Below are 23,261 nucleotides of genomic sequence, written 5' to 3'. Positions count from 1 at the left end.
TAAGATTTCACTCACATTTGAACATTTACATGTGCAGACAGACAAATATCTATAATTTCAGAAAAAAATGATCATTTATTCAACAGGAAGAGCGTAACAAATTGAGTAAGACAGTAGCGCGATGGTACACCTCCGGCCCACATGTAAACAGTTATTCGGTTTGACATTGATTGATAGAGGTTTTGGATGTCGTCCTGAGGACTATCGTGCCAGATTCTTGCAATTGACGCGTTAGCTCGTCAAAATTCCGAGATAGTTAGACAGCTCTGCCCATAATTCTCCAAACATTCTCAATTGTGGAGAGTTCCGCGACGTTGCTGGCCGTGTTGGGTTTGGCAAGCGCGAACATTAGCAGTAGAAACTCTCGCCCTGTAATGGCTGGCCCATCTTGCTGAAATGTAAGCCCAGGATGGTTTGACGTGAACGAGAGCTAAACGGGGCGTAGAATTTGCTTGACGTACCGCTGTACTGTAGGGTTCCATGGATGATAACCAAAAGGGTCCTGCTATGAAAAGAAACGGCAATGCATAGTTGTCGGGCTGTATGGGGGGCGACTATCAGGGTGGTATCCCACCGATGTCCAGCGCTACTCCAGACACGTCTTCGGCATGGAATCTCACCGACTGGATCAGAATGGTCGTCAGTGATGAATACCGCTTCGAATTGAGCCCAGATGACCAGCGAAGACGTTTCTGGAGACTCTCCATACAACCGTGGGATACCAACCTGACAGTCGCCAGCCAGTATGGCCAAAAAATCAGCAGGGTCTGGGGTGCCATTTCATTTCCTAGCAGGATGGATGCCTTTGGTTGTCATCCGCGGCACCCTTACAGCACAGCGGTACGTCGACGATATTCTACGCCACGTTTTGTTGCCCTTCATGGCATACCATCCTGGGTTTCCATTTCAGTAGGATAACGCTCTGTCACAAAGGGCGAGAGTTTCTACCGCTCGTCTTCGTGCTTGCGAAACCCTACCTTCGCCAGTAAGGTCGCCGGATCTTTCTCCGATTTAGATCATTACTGGCACGTCCCCTGAACCATCTCGGGATTCTGACGATCTATCTAACCAGCTTGACAGAATTTGTCACGATATCATCCAGGAGGACATCCAACGAATCTATCAATCAACTCCAAGCCGAATAGTTACTTACACAAGGGCCAGAATTGGACCAGCGCGTTATTTCTCTTGAATAAATAATCCGATTTTTCTGAAATTTGTTTATCTGTACACGTACAATACATTTACCGATTTCCGTCTCATTCCGGTAATTCCTTTGTGATGCGTTGTTTATTTTGTTTAGAGGGTATTTTATGCAACCACACCACATTAAAAATATTCATATAATTTTTGTCATACCGTTTGCATGCACTGAAATGTTAGTAATGCCATTAAGTGGTTAGGTGGCAATGTAACAGTGCTGCAGAATTAAATAAAGAATACCTACATGTAGATTTAAATGACAAATAAAAGAATAAACAAGACTAAAGTATTATGTCGCCTACAAACTGGGGATAGGGACAACCGAACTATTTCCAATGGAACCTCCCCGAAACCATTAATGCAAGTTTTCGTCGTTATCTATACTGATACGTGTACTTGTATGTCTCTGATCTGATACATAGTGTGCTGCTTCCAGAGACTGGAATTCGTCTCTGCCTTTAATTGAGAACACGATTTTTAGGTTGACTGCCGTGTTGAGTGCTGTGTAGCGTACGCCTATATTGTATCAGCTGTTGTATTAACTCGGCAAACGCAGACATGGCCTGCAGGAAATACAGTGACCTGCCACAGGTTGCGTACAGTTTCATTCACTGTAACCATTGTAGCCCGTCAGACAGGAGCAGCTTTAGGTCTGTGAAAATTACCACTATTTAGCAACAACGTTAGATAAGATTTGTCATTAAAATTCGGCTTACAAAGTAGTATCTTAGCAAGCTGGTGGCAAAACGTTGGGCTTTCGAAGCCCCACTTTGAACGATTGTCAAACACGAAGTGATGAGCAGTAGATATTTGGACATTTGTGATAAGATCTTATGGGACCAAACTGTTGAGGTCATCGGTCCCTAAGCCTACACACTACATAATTTAACTTAAGCGCTATGGACAATACACACACTTATGCCCGAGGGAGGACTCGAACCTCCGATGTGGGGAAAAAATGGTTCAAATGGCTCTGAGCACCATGGGACTTAACTTCTGAGGTCATCAGTCCCCTAGAACTTAGAACTACTTAAACCTAACTAACCTAAGGACATCACACTCACCCATGCCCGAGGCAGGATTCGAACTTGCGACCGTAGCTGTCGCGCGGTTCCAGACTGTAGCGCCTAGAACCGCTCGGCCACCAAGGCCGGCTCCGATGTGGGGAGCCGCACGGACCGTGACAAGGCGCTTAAGACCGCGCGGCTATGCATTAGATCTGTAATGTTTACTGCAAGCTCATTGGTTGGGTGTATAGTCAGAGAAACCACGTATCAGTACACCACTTCAACGAGCGAGGGGAAAATTCCGTTCAAACTGAACTTAATCTCTTCAGTAAATAAATTTCGCAGTAACGTTTCCCTTCCGTGAGTATCTCCAGTTCCTCTGGCACATTTAACTACCTTTTATTTTCTGTGTGGCTAACGTTCATGCTGTCACGAAATTTCTCCTGTGGTATGCTTGCTTGCGTTTAAATTTTCACCTACTTTCTTACAGTTATAAATTGGTTTGCACTGTTCTTTATAGCGTACATGAAACTATATGACTGATTTATGTGCCTGTGCATTGTTTGCTATTAATTTTGTTCAGTCGCAAGTCACTTCATTTCTCTCTGTGTTTGAAGGTGTGTTCAAGTAAATCATTCGTCCGAAACCTAACTATAATTCCACCAAAGCACACATCTCGCTATGCAGCCACTTGGAGGACCTTCGTACGTAAGCAAAACGCAACGTTTGTTTTCGTCGTGACTTCTCGTCTGACTGTGTTTTGCTCACGTAACATTCCTCTTCTTCATTTCTTAACGCAACCTATTCAATAGTATACAGTTCTTTGGCTCTTCCGGCATGTGTAAAGGGACAACTCAAGCATCCTGCGTAACAAAGAGTAAAAATACAGTTTTTATGTTATATAGGACTCTCAGTAGTTATTCCTCAATACGTAGGATTTCCGTACACTTAATCGGATGTTTTTGATCCGTTTGCTAACGGACACATCGATGAATTTGACTGTACCTTCGGATTCGTGTTCGTGCCTAAAAACCATTTTTCGGTGCATTTGGCTAAGTTACCGGTTACCTCAAGCAGCTCCTGTTTAGTGGCTGTAAATAAAACTACTCTGTCATCTATGTAACGCAACAACACAGCGTTTTCTCTTTTGAGGTTATGTACTTCTCAGTTTAGTGTCGAGGTCCGGTGTGCCGGCCAGTCTGTGGAAGGCTGTTAGGGTGTTTTCCATCTGCCTCGGCGAATGCGGGCTGATTCCCCTTATTCCGCCTCCGCCTCAGTTACACTATTTCATGGATTGCTGCGCAAACACTGTCTTCAAGTACGCGTACACCATAATTACTCTACCACGCAAACCTATGGGGTTACAATCGTCTTTTGTTCGTGCCGGGGATGGACACGCCTTCCCGCTCGGGAAACTATGGAAAATCTAAATCAAGACGGCCGATCAGATCAACGTCACCGACTTAATAACTCCACAGCCTCTTTCGCTTTATCCCTATTTTATAGTTTCCTTTTGATCATAATAGTTTGCACGAAGTAACTACCAATATAAAAATAAAGTTGATCACTGGAAATACTACGGAAACCCAGTGGTAACTCCTGGACTCCTACACCACGAAAATGCTTGCACTTCTTCCAGTGAGAAATATATCTAAAAGGGAAGTCGACAGACATTCACTGATTGCTAGACTATTCTCTGTTGCGTAGATTTTTCCGTTGAAGACCGAAGGACGGTATCTCTTAATAAATTGTAACAAGTCTAACGGCTGGTCTATCCCGGACAGCGCCATGATTACGTGTGTTGACAAGATAAGCTTAACATTAATTGTTATAACTGTTTGAACGTAGCGGCCTAGCTCTCACGGACAACGCGCGTTGCGCTGGCGCCGACGGCCTTAATAGCGTTCACCGTTACACGTAATGGCGCGCAAAAGCATGCGACGCACCGACGGAACTGCTTTGCGCTAGCGCGTACTTGGAGCTGACTCGCAACAGCACGAAGATCAACTCCCGTTACTTGGCCCTCTGTGTCAAGCAGGTAACGGCCTAATAAGTCGACCGTGGAAGGCAAGGACCCCTACGGGCACGTGCAGCACGTGTTGTTGGTGTGACGCTGGCGCTGATAATCGGCATACAGGTTAGACGACCATATAGTTAGTGACGATGCAAGAATCTGGTATTGAGAAAGGGTTATTTTGCAAGGCGTCCGCATTGTTTATGACGAAGCGAGCGAAGCGATCTAGGGGAGGAAGAAATCAGGTGTATCAATTTGTGCGTAAACCTGAAATGCGTGAGGATACTGCACTTAACACTGAATTGCAGCTCCAGATTATCTTAGCATTAGTTCTAAACTTTTCTCAAGTTTCTCACAACGATTGAGGAGGAAGTTTAAAAACGGACCACTAAATACTGAAGACCAACATAACCTGAAGAAAGGTTAGTATTTACATTCTGTTTGTAAGCAGCTGGAGACATTATCGTTAGCGATTGTTTAATATTTTATTGCTGCTACATATCAGACCGTTTCTACAATGACATATTCAAAGAACTTTAAGGATTTTGTCAAAGAACAAATAAAGAACATAGTGCCAACAAAATACACTGTAAGAAAAAAAAAGACGCTCCACGAAGGAATTATACGAATGTGACGGAAATCGGTAGATGTGACGTACATGTACAAACGAACAAATGGTTACAATCGCAGACAATTTAGATGATTTATTCAAGAGAAAGAGTTTCACAAATTGATCAACTCAACAACACTTTATCCACCTCTAGCCCTTACGCATGCAGTTATACTGGTTAGTATTCATTGACAGAGTTGCTGGATGTCCTCCTAAGGGATATCGTGCCAAATTCTGGCCTGTTAGATCGTCAAGATCCCGAGACGGTTGGAGGACCATCCCCATAACGCTCCAAACGTTCTCAATTGTGGAGAGATGCGGTGACGTTGCTGGGACAGTTTAGAAGGCCCGTAGACAGACAGAAGAAACTCTCGCCGTGTGTGGGTGGTCATTACCTTTCTGAAAGGGCATGCCATGAAGGGCAACAAAAAGGTGCGTAGAATATCGTCGACGTACCCTCCTCCTGTAAGGGTGCCGGGGCTGACAACCAAAAGGGTCCTGCTGTGTGAAGAATGGTTCAAATGGCTCTGAGTCCTATGGGACTTAACATCTGAGGTCATTAGTCCCCTAGAACTTAGAACTACTTAAACCTAGCTAACCTAAGGACATCACACACATCCATGCCCGAGGCAGGATTCGAACGTGCGACCATAGCGGTCGCGCGGTTCCGGACTGAAGCGCCTAGAGCCGGTCGGCCGCGACCGGCTGGCTGTGTAGGGAAGTGGCAGCCCGTACCATCACTCCTGGATGTCGCGCGACAATCAGGCCGGTATCTGACCACTGTCCCGGGTACTTCAAGAGACGTCTTCGCTGGCCATCTGGGCTCAGTTTGAAGCGGGACTCATCTCTGAATACAGTTTACCCGAGTCAATTAAATTCCAGGCTGAATGTGGCCGACACAACTACAAACGGATTTCTTGGTGTACAGAGGTCAGTGGTATCATAGTGTCTAGATCCATTGGTTATGACTTCATTTAACCGCTAGTAATAATTGAGGCAACTCTGATGGCTCAACTGTACTCCTGGACTATCCTGCATCCTCACGTGTTACCTCTCACGTGATGGTATGGTGGTGCTATTTTTCAACAGGGTATCCTCGTTCACACATGACGCGCTTTTATATAAACTGTGTGTTATGAAACTTCCTGGCAGATTAAAACTGTTGCCGGACCGAAACCCGAACTCGGGACCTTTGCCTTTCGCGGGAAAGTGCTCTACTACCTGAGCTACCGAAGCACGACTCACGCCGCGTCCCCACAGCTTTACTTCTGCCAGTATCTCGTCTCCTACCTTCCAAACTTTACAGAAGTTCTGTGTTGTGTTGAGGTACTCCTGTGGCCGCTCGCCCGGCTAGCCACACGGTCTAATGAGCTGCTTCCCGAACGGGAAGGCGTGCCGGTTCCCGGCACGAATCCGCCCGGCGGATTAGTGTCGAGGCCCGGTGTGCCGTCCAGTGTGTGGATGGCTGTTAGGGCGGTTTTCCATCTGCCTCAGCGAATGCGGGCTGGTTCCCCTTATTCTGCCTCAGTTACACTATCTCGGCGATTGCTGCGCAAACACTGTCTTCAAGTACGCGTACACCATAATTACTCTACCACGCAAACCTATGGGGCTACAATCGTCTCTTGTTCGTAGGACGCCAAAGTTGGATAAAGGTTAATCGGATTTCTTACCTCGTCGGATTTGTTCGTAAACTCAAAATTTTCGACGACATCCCTTGTCCTCATCCTCATACTAATACTGAGGTTGAGGTTGGTAAAAAATATCTAAACACAACACGTTATCATGCATAATACAGGGTAGAAAACCTGATGGCATTCAAACCAGTCTCAGAATGGAGAAATACGGGGTTCTGAATGGTTTTCAAGGGAATCGCATACCACCATTCTCCCTGCAAAAAGTGGCAAGTTTAGGTAAAGATGATGGAGGAGCATCGCCATTGGGGAACAAACATTGTACTAAGGGATTGACGTGATCAGCCAAAATGGTCACATAATCCTTGGCAGTAATGCGACTTTGCAGACTAACCATGGGTCCCATGGAACACCACGAGATGGCTGGTCACATCAGCACCAAACCCCCGTTGTGTTTGACTCTTGGGATGTAAATTCGGTCAGAAGTTGGAAACTATGTGAAATAAGATTCATACGACCAAATGGATTTCTTCCAATGCTCTGTAGTCCAGGTTTTTTGGCTTCTGCACAACGTTTTCTACGGGAATTTGCACAGCTCATGATTCGCTTCGGATTTTCCTGCTAATGGAGTTCCCTTGATGTTTTTGATGATGACAAGGTTCGCCAAGTGCGACATTCAGCTCTGCAGTGACTTTTGCACTTTATTTTTCCTCAGAGTCCCCTTCAATGACCCTCTTCCACGATCAGTTAACACGCACATTCATCCATGTAGTGACTCATCGTACGATGTTTTTTTCCCACTTTCTCTGTATGCGGCATCAATCTTCGTTATGGCACCTCTTGAAAGAGTTCGACTACCTTGGTCCCGGAACACCCCCTTACGAGCACCAACCATTTGCCCACGTTCAAATTCCCTTAACTCCAACATAATGCACTCACAACTACACAGAATAGTGCTCTGATCACGACCGACACATGATAGTATTGATAACTTCACACAGGTGCCTTTCGAGGTCAAACGCAACAGCGCAACGTGCCTGTAGGTCGTGTGGCTCTTTCGTGGATAGCTGGCCGATTATGTCATGGAGAATGTTGTCTATAAATGGCATAAAATCATTGTACCTGTTCTCATTAATTGTCACTAGTCAATATAGTTGTCCGTCGTGATCGCCATATTCATTTTTCTTTTTTAAAAATTATACGCCTTAACACATTTCGACCACAGCCATCCTTAGAATCTCATTTAAAATGTCGTATTTTGTCAGTTCACATGCACACTTGTGTTTAGTCAGTTCACATGTACACTTGTACGATAGAATGTGACACACGTGTACATGTGAACTGAGAAGACACAGTGTATCGTGGTTTTATATATGATTCTGAAGATGGCTGAGACCGAAACTCCTTGAGGCGTGTAGTCAAAAGATATAACGTTCAAGACGATCAATTATATCGTTTTGTAGTCACAGAACTTGCATTTACACAAAGGCTACAGAGAAATAAACTGAGCTACCGATCATTTAACGGATGAGCATTACTACTAATATTTTTCCATCATAGACGTTGACATAATCTCTGGTAACATGTGGAAATTTTGTAACTTTGTGACGTGTCTGAGATATAGTTCAGCCAACGAAATGCGTAATTACCTCATGGTCTACTAGCACGAAAGATAGCTCCTGACGGTGACGACAGAGGAAGACGTTGATAGCTCGAGCTTACAACGAATCTAACGCGGCGAGAAATATGAGAAATATTTATCCGCGATTGTCACCACCAAAAAGAACGTTTTCAACGCCCAATTTGCCTTGGGTTGAACTAAACATCGTGTCCGTTCTGGTACTGCTTTCCTCAGCCTGTGCCCTTTCAGGAACTTGTTTTAATTCGAAGCGGCACCGCTAACTGTGTGACCTTGCGTTCTTCTGCTACTAGCTACTGGCTGTTACCGTATCAACAGAAACAGTTAGACTGCTCCCAGACTGTCAGCTGTTCGTCATGCCACGCAAATGCCGTTGCGGAAGAAGTAACTCGCCATCAGGACGTTACACGAGACATACGATTCTCGGTATATGCCACGAGCAGCTATTCGGCGATGCTTTCTGAAACACGGAGATGCCTGATAGACTGAAATAGTGTGGGCTGTCTATGGGTAAATCATAATATGTCTGCCGAGATCAGCCAGCCGGTGTGGCCGTGCGGTTCTAGACGCTTCAGTCTGGAACCGCGTGACCGCTACGGTCGCAAGTTCGAATCCTGACTCGGGCATGGATGTGTGTGATGTCCTTAGGTTCGTTAGGTGTACTTAGTTCTAAGTTCTAGGAGACTGATGACCTCAGAAGTTAAGTCGCATAGTGCTCAGAGCCATTTGAACCATTTGCCGATATGACTCGTCAAAAACAGATAATCATACTCGGGAGTCCCATTAGTAGTTTACGCATTTGAACAACAAATAATTTGTTTAATAATATTGTCACAGATGATATGTTCATGGCTATTTGAAGCTTACTGTCAAGAATTTATTTGTAGAAAACAACAGTACGCATTCACGTGTTGACAGCAACTAGTCCGTAGCACAATATATTGCGTGATCTTCTGCAAGGTCTCTTGTGAAAGTTTGTCTTTGAGGACAGTTAAGTGTCAGTAGTTTATTCCTATAAACACTGACCTTGAGAAAAACCAAAGTAAAATATCGAGGGCTGAGAAATCTGGCGATCTTGACTTTCAGCTATTTTTTTCATTAAGAGACACATCTCTCGAAGAGAAACATCTCTTGAAGAAGAGCTACGGTCTGTCGAGCGGTATGGCAGGTTGCACCGTCTTGCCAAAACCAGTTCATTGTTTGCCACAGCCAATAATGGTCTTAGAAAAGCCACGTTAATGTTCACCATGCACAGTGACAGTCGCCCGTTCCGAATTTTCAAAACAACAAAGGACCGATCACACGATGTAATATTATTCCACATCACACTGTGACGACGCTCTTGAGTGGAACTTTCGCGGATAATTTTAATCTGTTCTGTGGACCAAATGCGACAGTTTTATTCTTTGACAAAGCCACTGAGATCGACTTTAGGTTAATCGAAAATGATAAGTTTCTTGTGGAAACTCAGTTGTTCTGCCAAAAAGAGAAATTCATTTACAAACTGCAGTCTTTTTGGCGACTCAGCAGGCATTATTCTTTGAGAAAGCAGAATTTTATGGGGGTATGTGTACATGTCAGCTATCAAAATTCTGCATAACGAAGATATGTATATGACAAGTTCTTGACATAGACAACGATGTGCCTTTTGGGAACTGCTTTCCACTGATACGCGGGCGTTTTCCATATTCACTGTATTCCTCAAGGGTTCTGGACGTTCACGTCAGAGTCTGTCGGCAACAGTGTAACGGAACTAGTTCAGGCGTCTTCATATGACGTGTTTTGAAGGAGCATTACAAACATTACATTTTTCTTTGTATGCCCACTCAGCTTGCATAACACTTTGTCCGCATATGAAGTACAGTCAACTCCAGCAGTTGGTTCTTTATTCCTGGACCTATTCATGATTAATCTCCAAGGTCACAGCAACAATGTACAACAAACAAAAAGTTTATAATTAATACAATAAGCGTTTTATTTGCATTTCAAATGGGTGCACAACTTTTAGACGCAACACCGGACATGCAATCTACATCTACATCTACATCCATACTCCGCAAGCCACCTGACGGTGTGTGGCGGAGGGTACCCTGAGTACCTCTATCGGTTCTCCCTTCTATTCCAGTCTCGTATTGTTCGTGGAAAGAAGGATTGTCGGTATGCCTCTGTGTGGGTTCTAATCTCTCTGATTTTACCCTCATGGTCTCTTCGCGAGATATACGTAGGAGGGAGTAGTATACTGCTTGACTCCTCGGTGAAAGTTCAACAAAAGCCCGTGCTACTGAGCGTCTCTCCTGCAGAGTCTTCCACTGGAGTTTATATATCATCTCCGTAACGCTTTCGCCATTACTAAATGATCCTGTAACGAAGCGCGCTGCTCTCCGTTGGATCTTCTCTATCTCTTCTATCAACCCTATCTGGTACGGATCCCACCGCGGTGAGCAGTATTCTAGCAGTGGGCGAACAAGTGCACTGTAACCTACTTCCTTTGTTTTCGGACTGCATTTCCTTAGGATTCTTCCAATGAATCTCAGCCTGGCATCTGCTTTACTGAAGATTAATTTTATATAGTCATTCCATTTTAAATCACTCCTAATGACTACTCCCAAATAATTTATGGAATTAACTGCTTCCAGTTGCTGACCTGCTATACTGTAGCTAAATGATAAAGGATCTTTCTTTCTATGTATTCGCAGCACTTTACACTTGTCTACATTGAGATTCAATTGCCAATCCCTGCACCATGCGTCAATTCGCTGCAGAATCTCCTGCATGTCAGTACAATTTTCCATTGTTACAACCTTTCGATGTACTACAGCATCATCCGCAAAAAGCCTCAGTGAACCTCCGATGTTATCCACAAGGTCATATATATATATTGTGAATAGCAACGGTCCTACGACACTCCCCTGCGGCACACTTGAAATCACTTTTACTTCGGAAGATTTCTCTCCATTGAGAATGACATGCTGCGTTCTGTTATCTAGGAACTCTTCAATCCAATCACACAATTGGTCTGATAGTCCATATGCTCTTACTTTGTTCATTAAACGACTGTGGGGAACTGTATCGAACGCCTTGCGGAAGTCAAGAAACATGACATCTACCTGTGAACCCGTGTCTATGGCACTCTGTGTGTCGTGGACGAATAGTGCGAGCTGGGCTTCACACGATCGTCTTTTTCGAAACCCATGCTGATTCATACAGAGTAAATTTCTAGTCTCCAGAAAAGTCATTATACTCGAACATAATACGTGTTCCAAAATTCTGCAACTGGTCGACGTTAGAGATATAGATCTATAGTTCTGCACATCTGTTCGACGTCCCTTCTTAAAAACGGGGATGACCTGTGCCCTTTTCCAATCCTTTGGAGCGCTACGCTCATCTAGAGACCTATGGTACACCGCTGCAAGATGGGGGGCAAGTTCCTTCGCGTACTCTGTGTAAAATCGAACTGGTATCCCGTCAGGTCCAGCGGCCTTTCCTCTTTTGAGCGATTTTAATTGTTTCTCTATCCCTCTGTCGTCTATTTCGATATCTACCATTTTGTCATCTGTGCGACAATCTAGAGAAGGAACTACAGTACAGTCTTCCTCTGTGAAACAACTTTGGAAAAAGACATTTAGTATTTCCGCCTTTAGTCTGTCATTCTCTGTTTCAATACCATTTTGGTCACAGAGTGTCTGGACATTTTGTTTTGATCCACCTACCGCTTTGACATAAGACCAAAATTTCTTAGGATTTTGTGGTGAAGGATACGCCTTACAGAAATCAGTGTATGAGTTTCTGAAATTTTACCATAACAGTCTATTTTGTTTTTTCCCCTTTCATTACGAGTCACGCATCATGCACAAATTGAGGCGCTGTGAAATTTAATCTCTCTAAGCTTGCGGCAACCAGATTGTGGCTGACGCATTAAGTTGGTTGAGGCAAGAGTCACTCAGAGTTTGGGCAGCCTAGACTGATGTTCTCGCCGTGGCTCCTGGTCAAAGCGTGTTTGAATACGTCTTCTGGAGCTTGGTGTAATCTTCGGTGCTGGACGTGGGGAGTCGCAGATTACTGTGGAGCCACATATTCACCTCGTTCATTTTGTAGTTAACAATTGGTCATATGACCAGCTAATATTTACCCAGACGCATTTTTCTAAAATCTGTTGAATCGAACAACGTGATATAATGTGTACTTTAAATTCGGAATGATCAGGGCCTGTAGTATTGTATAACAGTGGGATAAACCGAAGTGCATCGACGCTACACATCACTTTTGTAAAGCTGTCCCATTTTTTGGTACTTAATTCTTCGATTCGAAAGATGATGTGACCTGGACACAAATTTCGGCCTGAACGCAAGCGATTTGCTATTTTGAAATATTTGTAATTGTGTATTTCCTATACTATGATGAACCTATGTGTCATATTCAATTTTCTGCTTTTCTTGATGTGGCCAAGTTTGTCGCACGATAGATAGCTAAATCCAAGTGATAGTTGACAGTTGCACTATGGCTGTGTGTGAGTGGCGTGGTGGAGTGGAGGCGCGTGGCATTGGGGGGGGGGGGGGGAGGAGGAGAAAGCACACCACAGTCTTTATGCCATCGAGACATCGCGGTAAATTCGATACACCTCGTTTTGCGCAGTGTTGGACACTGTCTTATGCAACGCCATCGAGACATCACCGTAAACTAGATAGACATCGTCTTACGCCATTCCACATGCCAAACGCGATTTTGGAGTTTCCTTATCAAACTATTCCGTTATTCATGTGGAGCACACAGCACTGCGCGGTCGCAGTAACGATATGTCGTAATCCGCGCCACGCTTCTTCAGTAGACCAGTATCAACCGCTCCCTATGCAAGAACAAACAGTTGTAATTCACTGCACACCGCGTAAACAAGTCGTGGGATATGGAGAGTTGTAAACATTTCACCCGGCCTTAAGCTGTTCCACACGAACGTTTCGCATTGTTCCAGTATCTCCTGATGATTCTCATCGCACATGTTATGAAACACTTTGTGTAACATCGAGCATTAGTTACAAGGATTTCGAATGTGTTTACAGTGTCCGATCTCGGGTCCTGTCAAGTGAGTCAGTGCCGATGTAGTTCTCCCCGAGGCCGGGGTTGTTCTACTGCCCTCTGTAACTCACCCCCTCCCTTAGACCGTTCTTTCGACTCCTCGCGAGTCGGGCAGTTATGCCTGGCGCAATGTGCTGCGGTGTCAAGTAGAGCGCAAGCGGGCGGCAGCCGGGTTCGTGCAGCAGCCAGCGCCGTACGGACGCCGGTCACCAGCATGCAGCGTCTCTTCTTTCGCAACCGGGGCAAGAAGCGGCCGCCGAAAGTGAAGCGCTGGTACTCCTACCTGGCGCTGTGCGTCTCCCAGGACGGCCTGGACGCGCCACTGCTTCCGGCACTCGACGAACCATACACGCGCAGGTATCGCACCGTGCTGCCATTTCATTGCTGACAAGGGGAACGCATGAATTTTCCCTCACCGATTTAATTCGTATTGACATGGTGTGTAAGGCACGACTAGAACTTCAACATGTGGAAATAGTGAGACCGTATCCGAGAAAACTGTGTTGGAAAATTATAGGCGTGTTTATACTGTATGCGTTGTAGGGGTAATAGTGTAACGCAGTCCGCAATCCGAGCGAGTTTTTTGTGAGCTGTTTGCGCCAATAATCAGTGCTATGCTTCGATATGCATGATACACCCCAAACTAGTGGCGACGATCGATAACTGTTCATGAATGTAACCCAGTTTTTTTTTCAGTGGGAAAAGAGACATGGACATGCAATAATTTGGCGTTCGTTATGTCTGCTGAACGTAACGATACAGATTGTTTTCCATATTCCTACGATCAGTACAGTGCTTCGCGGGTTACAGGTTCTTCGCGAGTTCTCACAAATGTGTATACAATAATGTAAATAATATGACTACATTAATGTGATGAAAAGTTCTCATGTATCCTTTTTCCATTTCCGATCCCCTTAAGAAAATTAACGTTTTCTCCCTTTCTCGTGTTCAGGTTTACGAGAACAGTGAATGAAAGATTTACTATTTATACTTTACACGATGGTAATAAATCTGTTAGTATTACGTGGGAATGGGAAAAACCTATCGACAGCGAGATTCGATCCAGAGACCTCGCACTTATGAAACTACGCGGTGTTGTTTTTTCTTTCCTTCTATTCGCCTGGTTGCGGACTCCGTGGACACAAGGGGTGCACGCAATAGCGCATGCACCAGTATCAGCACGCCTATGATTTTCAAACTGGATTTTCTGAGAGTTTCGTCTTTCTATTTACATCTGATTAAGTCCTACAATGCCAATATGAATCAGATCGGTGGGGGGAATTTCGTACTGTCAACTTGTGAGAGTCACAGAGAACCTAGTAGTCTGCTACACACAATGCCAATATGAATCAGATCGGTGGGGGGAATTTCGTACTGTCAACTTGTGAGAGTCACAGAGAACCTACTGTGAGGCGCCGTCTTAAGGTTTTTGGTGGGCCGTTAGTAAGTTATCGATATATTGATACTTTTGTACAGTAATATCGATGTACGTGATCCATACGTTTCCCCGACGTCTCGATATATAGATAATATACAATATCGAGTGATGTAATTTTTATTTTATGTTACATTTTTTCTCAATTTTCGGGAATATTTGAAATTGTTGTGTTTAACATAACTTTACTTTCACTGTGTGAAGAAGTTTTACTATGTTTTGGGCTTTCATCTCGTCCAGTCTTTCTCTTTGTCTGTGTGAAGCAAGTATACGTGGCACAAAGAAGTAGTCCGTTTGCAATTGGGGGTGGCAGTATGAATGGGATAAGAAGATTTCCGATGTGAAGAAATAGCACAGCAGTTGCTTTAAAACACAATTTGCTGAAACTGATGAGCAAAAATCTAAATGACAAGATTGGTCTTTGCGGTGGGCGGAGACGTATGAGGCGAAATACTGACATAATCAGCGCTCGGGACCACCAACAGAAACTGCAAAATTTAATTTCACCACGCAAGTTGGACACTACAACTGCTAGGTCTCTGGCGTTGACAGAAATGAAATAAACATGGAAGTCAGCATGAAGTGTTCTGGACAAATCCGATATGTGACGAAACCACCTTTTATTGTGCCGCTAACTTGCAGTTACCATTGTTAGCAAAGTGGTTGCCACCAAGGGTGAACGTGCATAGTTTTCCTTTCAGTTCTTGTTTTAAGGGGGATGGACAGGCTGCTAGCTCGACGATGTGCAGAATATCTAATAATAAATCAATACTTAAACACACAGCTCTAAAACCGACACTATATTTACAGAGTGCAGCAGTCATTTTTATAGGCCAGTACGTCGATATTCCTTTTGTCGATATTTCTTCCGTCAATATTTCTTCCGTCATTTATCCCGTCGATATTTTTTCTGTCGATATTTCTGCCGTGTATATATCGATACTTCTTTTCACTTCTGGAGGGGCCGATAATTATATTTCTTAAAATGTCGATAAATTGGATGTCTGATATCTTGAAAAACATCAGCAGTCCCAGTCTTATGTATCGGTTCGAAAATATCGTATTGCGACCACGAAACCTGGTGATGGTGCTACGAGTCCTTCCCTACATTTTCACACTGTAGTGCGAAATTTTCGCCCACTAATGGATGACTTAACTGATTTCTTGGCTGTGTATGTCTGAATTCCTGCTATTCAAGAGGCGTCAACTCGTTGTGATTCCACAAATTCCTGCCACACAGTGGTTTCTTCGACCAAGAAAAACAGGAACAAGTGAGTGAGCGCCGTCTCTGGAGAATGCAGTGGTGAGATAAACTTGGATAGCCAAAGAAACAGCATGTGTAACCGTGTCTTGTGCAGGATTAGCTGGGGCGTTATCGTGGTGCAAAAACAAACCCTCTGGCAGCTTCACGCAAAGCCTCGTGTTGACAGCCTCCCGTAGCCTTGTCAGGAGATTTCGGTAGTATGTTGCTGTGACGTTTTGCCGGCTACTAGCACAATACGTTAGTAGCAAACCATGGCAGTCCCGAAAGGAATACTCAGCATCGTCCTGTCCGATCATTGTTGGGTTTTCGCCTTTTTCGTAGGTGTTGAGCGCACATGTTTTTACAGCTTCCTTTCCTCCTTGGTCTCGGGATCATAATTATACACCCTGCACTCCTGATTATACAGCCAGCACTCATCTGTGACGATTAGACGGCTAAAGTAGTTACCTGGACTGTCCTAACACAGCTCCACCATCACCGCTGATGCCTCGGTTTGGCGGGGTGTGAGCAGTTGCGGAACCTAAAGGACGGCGATGTGGTGCGAGAGGTTGTGAACTGATCCTTGATTAATTTGCGCTTTTTCCAATATTCTCTCGATTGTCCTATGCCAATCTACGAACACGAGGGCTTCTACTTCTCTTGGATTGTGATGATCTGTCACTTGGATTTTGGTGATTAAGACTTGTTTGACCGCACTGGAAGCCCCTGCGCCACCAGATCACTGTGTCGTACTACGGTGAATTATTGCTGTGCACTTCCACCAACTCAGTATGGATTGTTGTAGCGTCGTTCCTCTTCAAATGCAGAAAGCGAAGTATCGCTTGATACTCCAACAATGAACTGAGCTATTTTGTTTTGGTCCCTCTTGCGGCCTGCAGACTTATAACTGCAAAATAAATAAGTAACAATAAAATAAAATAAAATTATTTTCACGTGTGACTACTGTTCGTGCATCCAGTTTATTGCTGTCTCCCACAGTGTTTACGTCGCTACCCTCTAAAGTCACTGCCCGATTTACACAGTGTAAGCACAAAGAAGGAAACAAATAATATGCAACAACATTTCCGGCATGTAGTTACAATGGTGTGTGTTTGGCAAGAAACTTGAGTTTGTGAAATGTGCAACAACCTAAACGTAATAGCTCAGTGGGTTAAAACCAGGAACATGTGTAGAAAAGTGCACCGCAAATAAGTCATTAATCATGTGATTGATTAATTTTCTCTCGAGAAACACATCCATCCTAACGTGTAATACGATCTTAAGGCGCCACTGTTCGCAACGGAAAGGTGTCGTAAGCTTGTCTTGGATTCTGGTTATTTACAGAAAGATGAACTCTCATCTGTTGGTGAATTGTGTAAATGTAGTTCTGTGCATTACTGTGTTTTAACTAGTTGTATATCATTTTCTCAGACGACGGGGCTGGGGCCACGACCAGCACTTTCAGAAATGAGCGAAAAAACTGCCGAAAATCCACACTCGAGCTGTCCAGAGAAGCTCACTAGAGGTCGTTACTCTTTAGCGCATAACCTCCTCCAAACTAGCGTGCGAAGTGGCAAACCGTTGTTTTTTCCAACAGGTCTTATTTCGAATCCTGACACTGACAGTCGCACATGTGATGACTGCGGTATACCAGCCTGTGTTGAGCGATATCAGGTGACAAACACTAAGTGTGATTGTCTGCAGTGCCACTGCATATAGTATGCGACATTGACTCCGTCATATTCAATGCAATACGAGCAACAGTCGCTTCATGAGTGAAGTTCTAGATTGAGGTACTACCTTTCTGTCAATCAGCTTCATATGCATACCGGGGGGAGTCATTCCGGATTTGGAAATTGGTGCTTCCGGATGCCGTGAAGAGTACGGAGTGCAGCCAACTGCAGGTGGTGGCCCATGCCGGTACCAATGACGTGTGCCGCTTTGGATCGGAGCAGATTCTCTCTGGTTTCGGGCGGCTAGCGGAAATGGTAAAGAGTGCCAGTCTTGCTTGCGAGATTAAGGCGGAGTTCAGAATCTGCAGCATCGTCGATGCAACCGACTGTGGTCCTTTGATGCAGAGCTGAGTGGAGGGTATGAATCAGAGACTCATGCGGTCTGTGCCCGTGTAGGTTGCAGATTGCTTGACTTGCGTCATCGGGTGGTGGGTTTCCGGGTTCCGCTTCATAGGTCAGGAGTCCACTACTCACAGGAGGCGGCTACACGGGTAGCGGGGCTGTATGGAAGGGACTGGGCTTTTTTTTTTTAGGTTAGAGTGTCTCAGGAAACCACAGAAAAGGCGACCGTCTAAAAGGGCGCAGGAAAAAAACACAGTAAGTTAGTTGTAGAAACGATCGGTATTGTAGTTGTAAATTGTCTTAGCTGTGTTGGGAAAGAAGCACAGCTTCAAGCCCCAATAGAAAGCACTGAAGCTCAAATAGTTATAGGTACGAAAAGCTTGCTAAAGCTGGAAATAAATTCAGCCGAAATGTTTTCAAACGACCTAACAGTGTTCAGAAAGGATATGTTAAATACAGTTGGTAACTGAGTATTAATTGCTGACAGAAGTGGTTTACCTTGTATTAAAATTGAAACAGTTAGTTCCTGCGAAACAGAATGGATAAAGGCTGTACTTGACAATCGGATCGTTTTACCGACCCCGACTCAGAAGATGTAGTTGCTGAGCAGTTCAAAGAAAACTTGAGTCTCATTTCAAATACGTACCCGATTCATACAATTATAGTCGCTGGTGACTTCAATATATCCTCGATATGCTGGAAGAAGTGTACGTTTAATGCCAGCGGCAGGTATAGAACCTCATCCGAAATTATACTGAATGCTTTCTCAGAAAATTATTTTGAACAGTTAGTTCCTGAGCCCACTCGAAGCGTAAATGCTTGCGAAAGCATACTTGACCTCTTAGCAACAAACTTCCCAGCAAATTAGGGACACTGTTGCTCCTGGGGTATCGGCGAGGACCATTCGCAACCGTCACCATGAAGCTGGGCTACGGTCCCGCACACCGTTAGGCCGTTTTCCGCTCACGCCCCAACATCGTGCAGCCCGCCTCCAGTGGTGTCGCGACAGGCGTGAATGGTGGGACGAATGGAGACGTGTCGTCTTCAGCGATGAGAGTCGCTTCTGCCTTGGTGCCAATGATGGTCGTATGCGTGTTTGGCGCCGTGCAGGTGAACGCCACAATCAGGACTGCATACGACCGAGGCACACAGGTCCAACACCCGGCATCATGGTGTGGGGAGCGATCTCCTACACTGGCCGTACACCTCTGGTGATCGTCGAGGGGACACTGAATAGTGCACGGTACATCCAAACCGTCATCGAACCCATCGTTCTACCATTCCTAGACCGGCAAGGGAACTTGCTGTTCCAACAGGACAATGCACGTCCGCATGTATCCCGTGCCACCCAACGTGCTCTAGAAGGTGTAAGTCAACTACCCTGGCCAGCAAGATCTCCGGATCTGGCCCCCATTGAGCATGTTTGGGACTGGATGAAGCGTCGTCTCACGCGGTCTGCACGTCCAGCACGAACGCTGGTCCAACTGAGGCGCCAGGTGGATATGGCATGGCAAGCCATTCCACAGGACTACATCCAGCATCTCTACGATCGTCTCCATGGGAGAATAGCAGCCTGCATTGCTGCGAAAGGTGGATATACACTGTACTAGTGCCGACATTGTGCATGCTCTGTTGCCTGTGTCTATGTGCCTGTGGTTCTGTCAGTGTGATCATGTGATGTATCTGACCCCAGGAATGTATCAATAAAGTTTCCCCTTCCTGGGACTATGAATTGACGGTGTTCTTATTTCAATTTCCAGGAATGTATTTCTTCTGTTACCCATGGTTTCTGCGCAGCTACCTTCTTTGTACCTATGTTTTCCTTCCCAACTTCTGTGATGGCCCTTTTTAGAGATGTCCATTCCTCTTCAACTGTACTGTCTACTGCGCTATTCCTTATTGCTGTATCTACAGAGTTAGAGAACTTCAAACGTATCTCGTCATTCCTTAGAACTTCCGTATCCCACTTCTTAGCGTATTGATTCTTCCTGACTAATGTCTTGAACTTCAGCCTACTCTTCATCACTACTATATTGTGATCTGAGTCTATATCTGCTCCTGGGTACGCCTTACAATCCAGAATCTGATTTCGGAATCTCTGTCTGACCATGATGTAGTCTAATTGAAATCTTCCCGTACCAACCGGCCTTTTCCAAGTATACCTCCTCCTCTTGTGATTCTTGAACATGGTATTCGCTATTACTAGCTGAAACTTGTTACAGAACTCAATTAGTCTTTCTCCTCTTTCATTCCTTGTCCCAAGCCCATGTTATCCTGTAACCTTTTCTTCTACTCCTTCCCCTACAATTGCATTCCAGTTGTCCATGACTATTACATTTTCGTCCCCCTTTACATACTGCATTACCCTTTCAATATCCTCATACTCTTTCTCTATCTGTTCATCTTCAGCTTGCGACGTCGGCATGTATACCTGAACTATCGTTGTCGGTGTTGGTCTGCTGTCGATTCTGATTAGAACAACCCGGTCACTGAACTGTTCACAGTAACACACCCTCTGCCCTACCTTCCTATTCATAACGAATCCTACCCCTGTTATACCATTTTCTGCTGCTGTTGATATTACCCGATACTCATCTGACCGGAAATCCTTGTCTTCCTTCCACTTCACTTCACTGACCCCTACTATATCTAGATTGAGCCTTTGCATTTCCCTTTTCAGATTTTCTAGTTTCCCTACCACGTTCAAGCTTCTGACATTCCACGCCCCGACTCGTAGAACATTATCCTTTCGTTGATTATTCAATCTTTTTCTCATGGTAACCTCCCCCTTGGCAGTCCCCTCCCGGAGATCCGAATGGGGGACTATTCCGGAATCTTTTGCCAATGGAGAGATCATCATAACAGTTCTTCAACTACAGGCCACATGTCCTGTGGATACACGTTACGTGTCTTTAATGCAGTGGTTTCCATTGTCTTCTGCATCCTCATGTCGTTGATCATTGCTGATTCTTCTGCCTTTAGGGGCAATTTCTCACCCCTAGGACAAGAGAGTGCCCTGAACCTCTATCCGCTCCTCCGCCCTCTTTGACAATTCCGTTGGCAGAATGAGGCTGACTTCTTATGCCGGAAGTCTTCGGCCGCCAATGCTGATCATTTATCAAAATTTAGGCAATGGCCGGGATCGAACCTGGGACCGGAGACGTTTTGATTATGAATCAAAGACGTTACCCCTAGACCACGGGTCTATTCCAGTTTAAATTTTCTCTATTTTTTCATATTTTCTGAATATGGAGACCTAAGTATTCTGAAGCTTCCACCCTATTTGTTATTTTCTCGCCATGTGTTACGCTTATTGTTGGTATAGTGCCCCTAGACGAACAGAACTGAATACGCTGTATCTCTATAAAATGGAGAGTGAGACCTTTCGCAGAAAACCAGTTAATGATACTTTTAAGAATGTTGTTTAACATTTCTGCTGTTTCTGCATGTATTTGGACTGATTACAGTGCTGGTGTCATCTGCAAAAAGAATTAATGCTGCTTGTTGTATATTAGACAGAAGATCGTTATATCAGAGCACTGCGATTGGCTGATTAAATTGCCGGGGTTCTGAAGCTTTCATTGGGTTTAGTGATATGATGCAGGTATTCTCACAAGCCAATGACAAAAAAGAATTTTTAGGACCCAGGACACTAGAATTTCCTTGCAGATTAAAACTGTGCGCCTGAGCTAGTTCAAAGCAGGTCCTTGCCTTTCCTACCGAGATATCCAGACAAGGCTCAGTACCCGCTCTCGCAAATTTGCCTCCGTCAGCAACTCTTCTCTTACCTTCCAGCTTCCCAGAAGTTCTCCTGTATGACTTGCGGTACCAGAGATCCATATGATGTGGGCAAGCCATTTCTTCGCAGTATCTTTTCTTCCAGGAGTGCTAACACTGCAAGGTGGAGGTAGGAGAAAAAATGCTACAGTAAGTAAAGCTGTGAGTGTGGGTCGTGAGTCTTACGTAGATAGCTCCATCGGTAAGAGCGTTGCGCTCGAAAGCCAGAGGTTCTGGGTTTGAATCCCGATCCGGCGTATATTCTTGATCTGTCAAGAAATTTCAAAATAGTGCACATCCAAATGCAGAATGAAAGATTCATTCTGTAGGACATCTGACTCCCGGATTCTTCTAGAGTTCTCATTGTCCGTTGAATGCACGATAACTCCATATCCTGTGTGTAAAAAGTCCGTTTTTATAAGAGCATGTATGTTTCAGTGGTAGGCTTAACTTTAGGCTGCACTGCCATATTTCCATAGCAGCATTACTAATCGCAGAGTTTCGTTTAATTCGCTGAGAATGAAGTAACAGCTCTCTTTCTGACCTACATGTTATAGATATTATGCCTGAGATTATTTTATTGAGACCAGCTTCCGCTCAGTAGCGCGATTGCTGTTGGCGCTGTCTGGCTCTGAGCTCGCAGACAATGAGCGCCGTTGGATGGTGAAAATCTCATTACACATGTCGCTGCATCGGCCGATGCCAAGTCTATATTTGCTGCGAGCTTTTGACGGCGGTCCAAACCCCATTCCCCTAGCCTGCGCTCGTGTTCGGCGTTTCGCCGCCTCTTGGTCGCTATTCGGCTGTATTCGTTTTTCCGGGATGGGTAATTTTGCGCCAAACTCAATACTGCATAAAAAGTCCTCGCCAAGTATACTTCTTCTTTTTTGTTAACGCAATAAACTGCCAGGAGTACATTCATGTCTTATGCTGCCTACTCACTGTATCTAACTGAAGCTTACCCATCTCCATTTTCAAATTCTCTAACTTAGCAAACCGATTAAGAGAACTAACATTCTCTTCCGTCTTTTGGAACGCCAGATATGTTTTTCCCAATGACAACATCTTCCTCTGTAGTCCGAGCATGAATATCCAAATTGGGGGCAATTTTGCCTTCTGAATACTTTACAATAGGATGCCGTCATAATTAAATTATACAACTGATCTGCATCTTCTCGAGATATATGAAATGGGTACAGTTTCTCCTTGTTTTCAGCTTTTAGCAGAACCGACGTAGCATATCCATGTCGGCTAATATTACAGGAGAAGATGAGTCAATTATCCATACTGTTACACCTCCAGTTGTTGAAAAGGCTGCCCTTCTTCAGAAACCATAATCTAGTCTATGTTCTCTACAAATACCATTCCATTGTGCCAATGATGTAGCTCACTTTATTGTTAAGACATGCAAATCAGCTCACCTCGGCAAATTCCATTGTATGGGGGCTTAACAACAATTCCATAAGTGAAGAGCATTATTTTAAATATAAGGCAGTGATTGTTTTGTTTCTAAAACTTGTGAAAATATGAGTTTTCTTTTGTATGATTAAGTTT

The 23,261-nt window shown here is 44.5% G+C and overlaps 1 protein-coding gene across 2 annotated transcripts in view; it reads left to right on the top strand.

The window, feature by feature from the left end:
• The window catches only part of LOC126273462 (junctophilin-1), an 815,451-nt gene that overhangs the window by 105,707 nt on the left and 686,483 nt on the right, over nucleotides 1–23,261 (top strand). Inside the window, exon 1 of one of the 2 annotated variants that reach the window (XM_049977022.1) lies at nucleotides 13,244–13,534. The exons of the other annotated variant lie outside the window; for it this stretch is intronic. Within the exon in view, the coding sequence (XP_049832979.1) occupies nucleotides 13,392–13,534 (143 nt within the window). The 5' untranslated portion in view covers nucleotides 13,244–13,391. Of the gene's footprint in view, nucleotides 1–13,243; nucleotides 13,535–23,261 lie in introns of those variants that run through there. 2 annotated transcript variants of the gene reach the window in all.

The sequence above is a fragment of the Schistocerca gregaria genome, chromosome 5 (genome assembly GCF_023897955.1).
Source record: "Schistocerca gregaria isolate iqSchGreg1 chromosome 5, iqSchGreg1.2, whole genome shotgun sequence".
Taxonomy (NCBI): Eukaryota; Metazoa; Arthropoda; class Insecta; order Orthoptera; family Acrididae; genus Schistocerca; species Schistocerca gregaria.
This window is presented reverse-complemented; position numbering and strand designations above follow the sequence as displayed.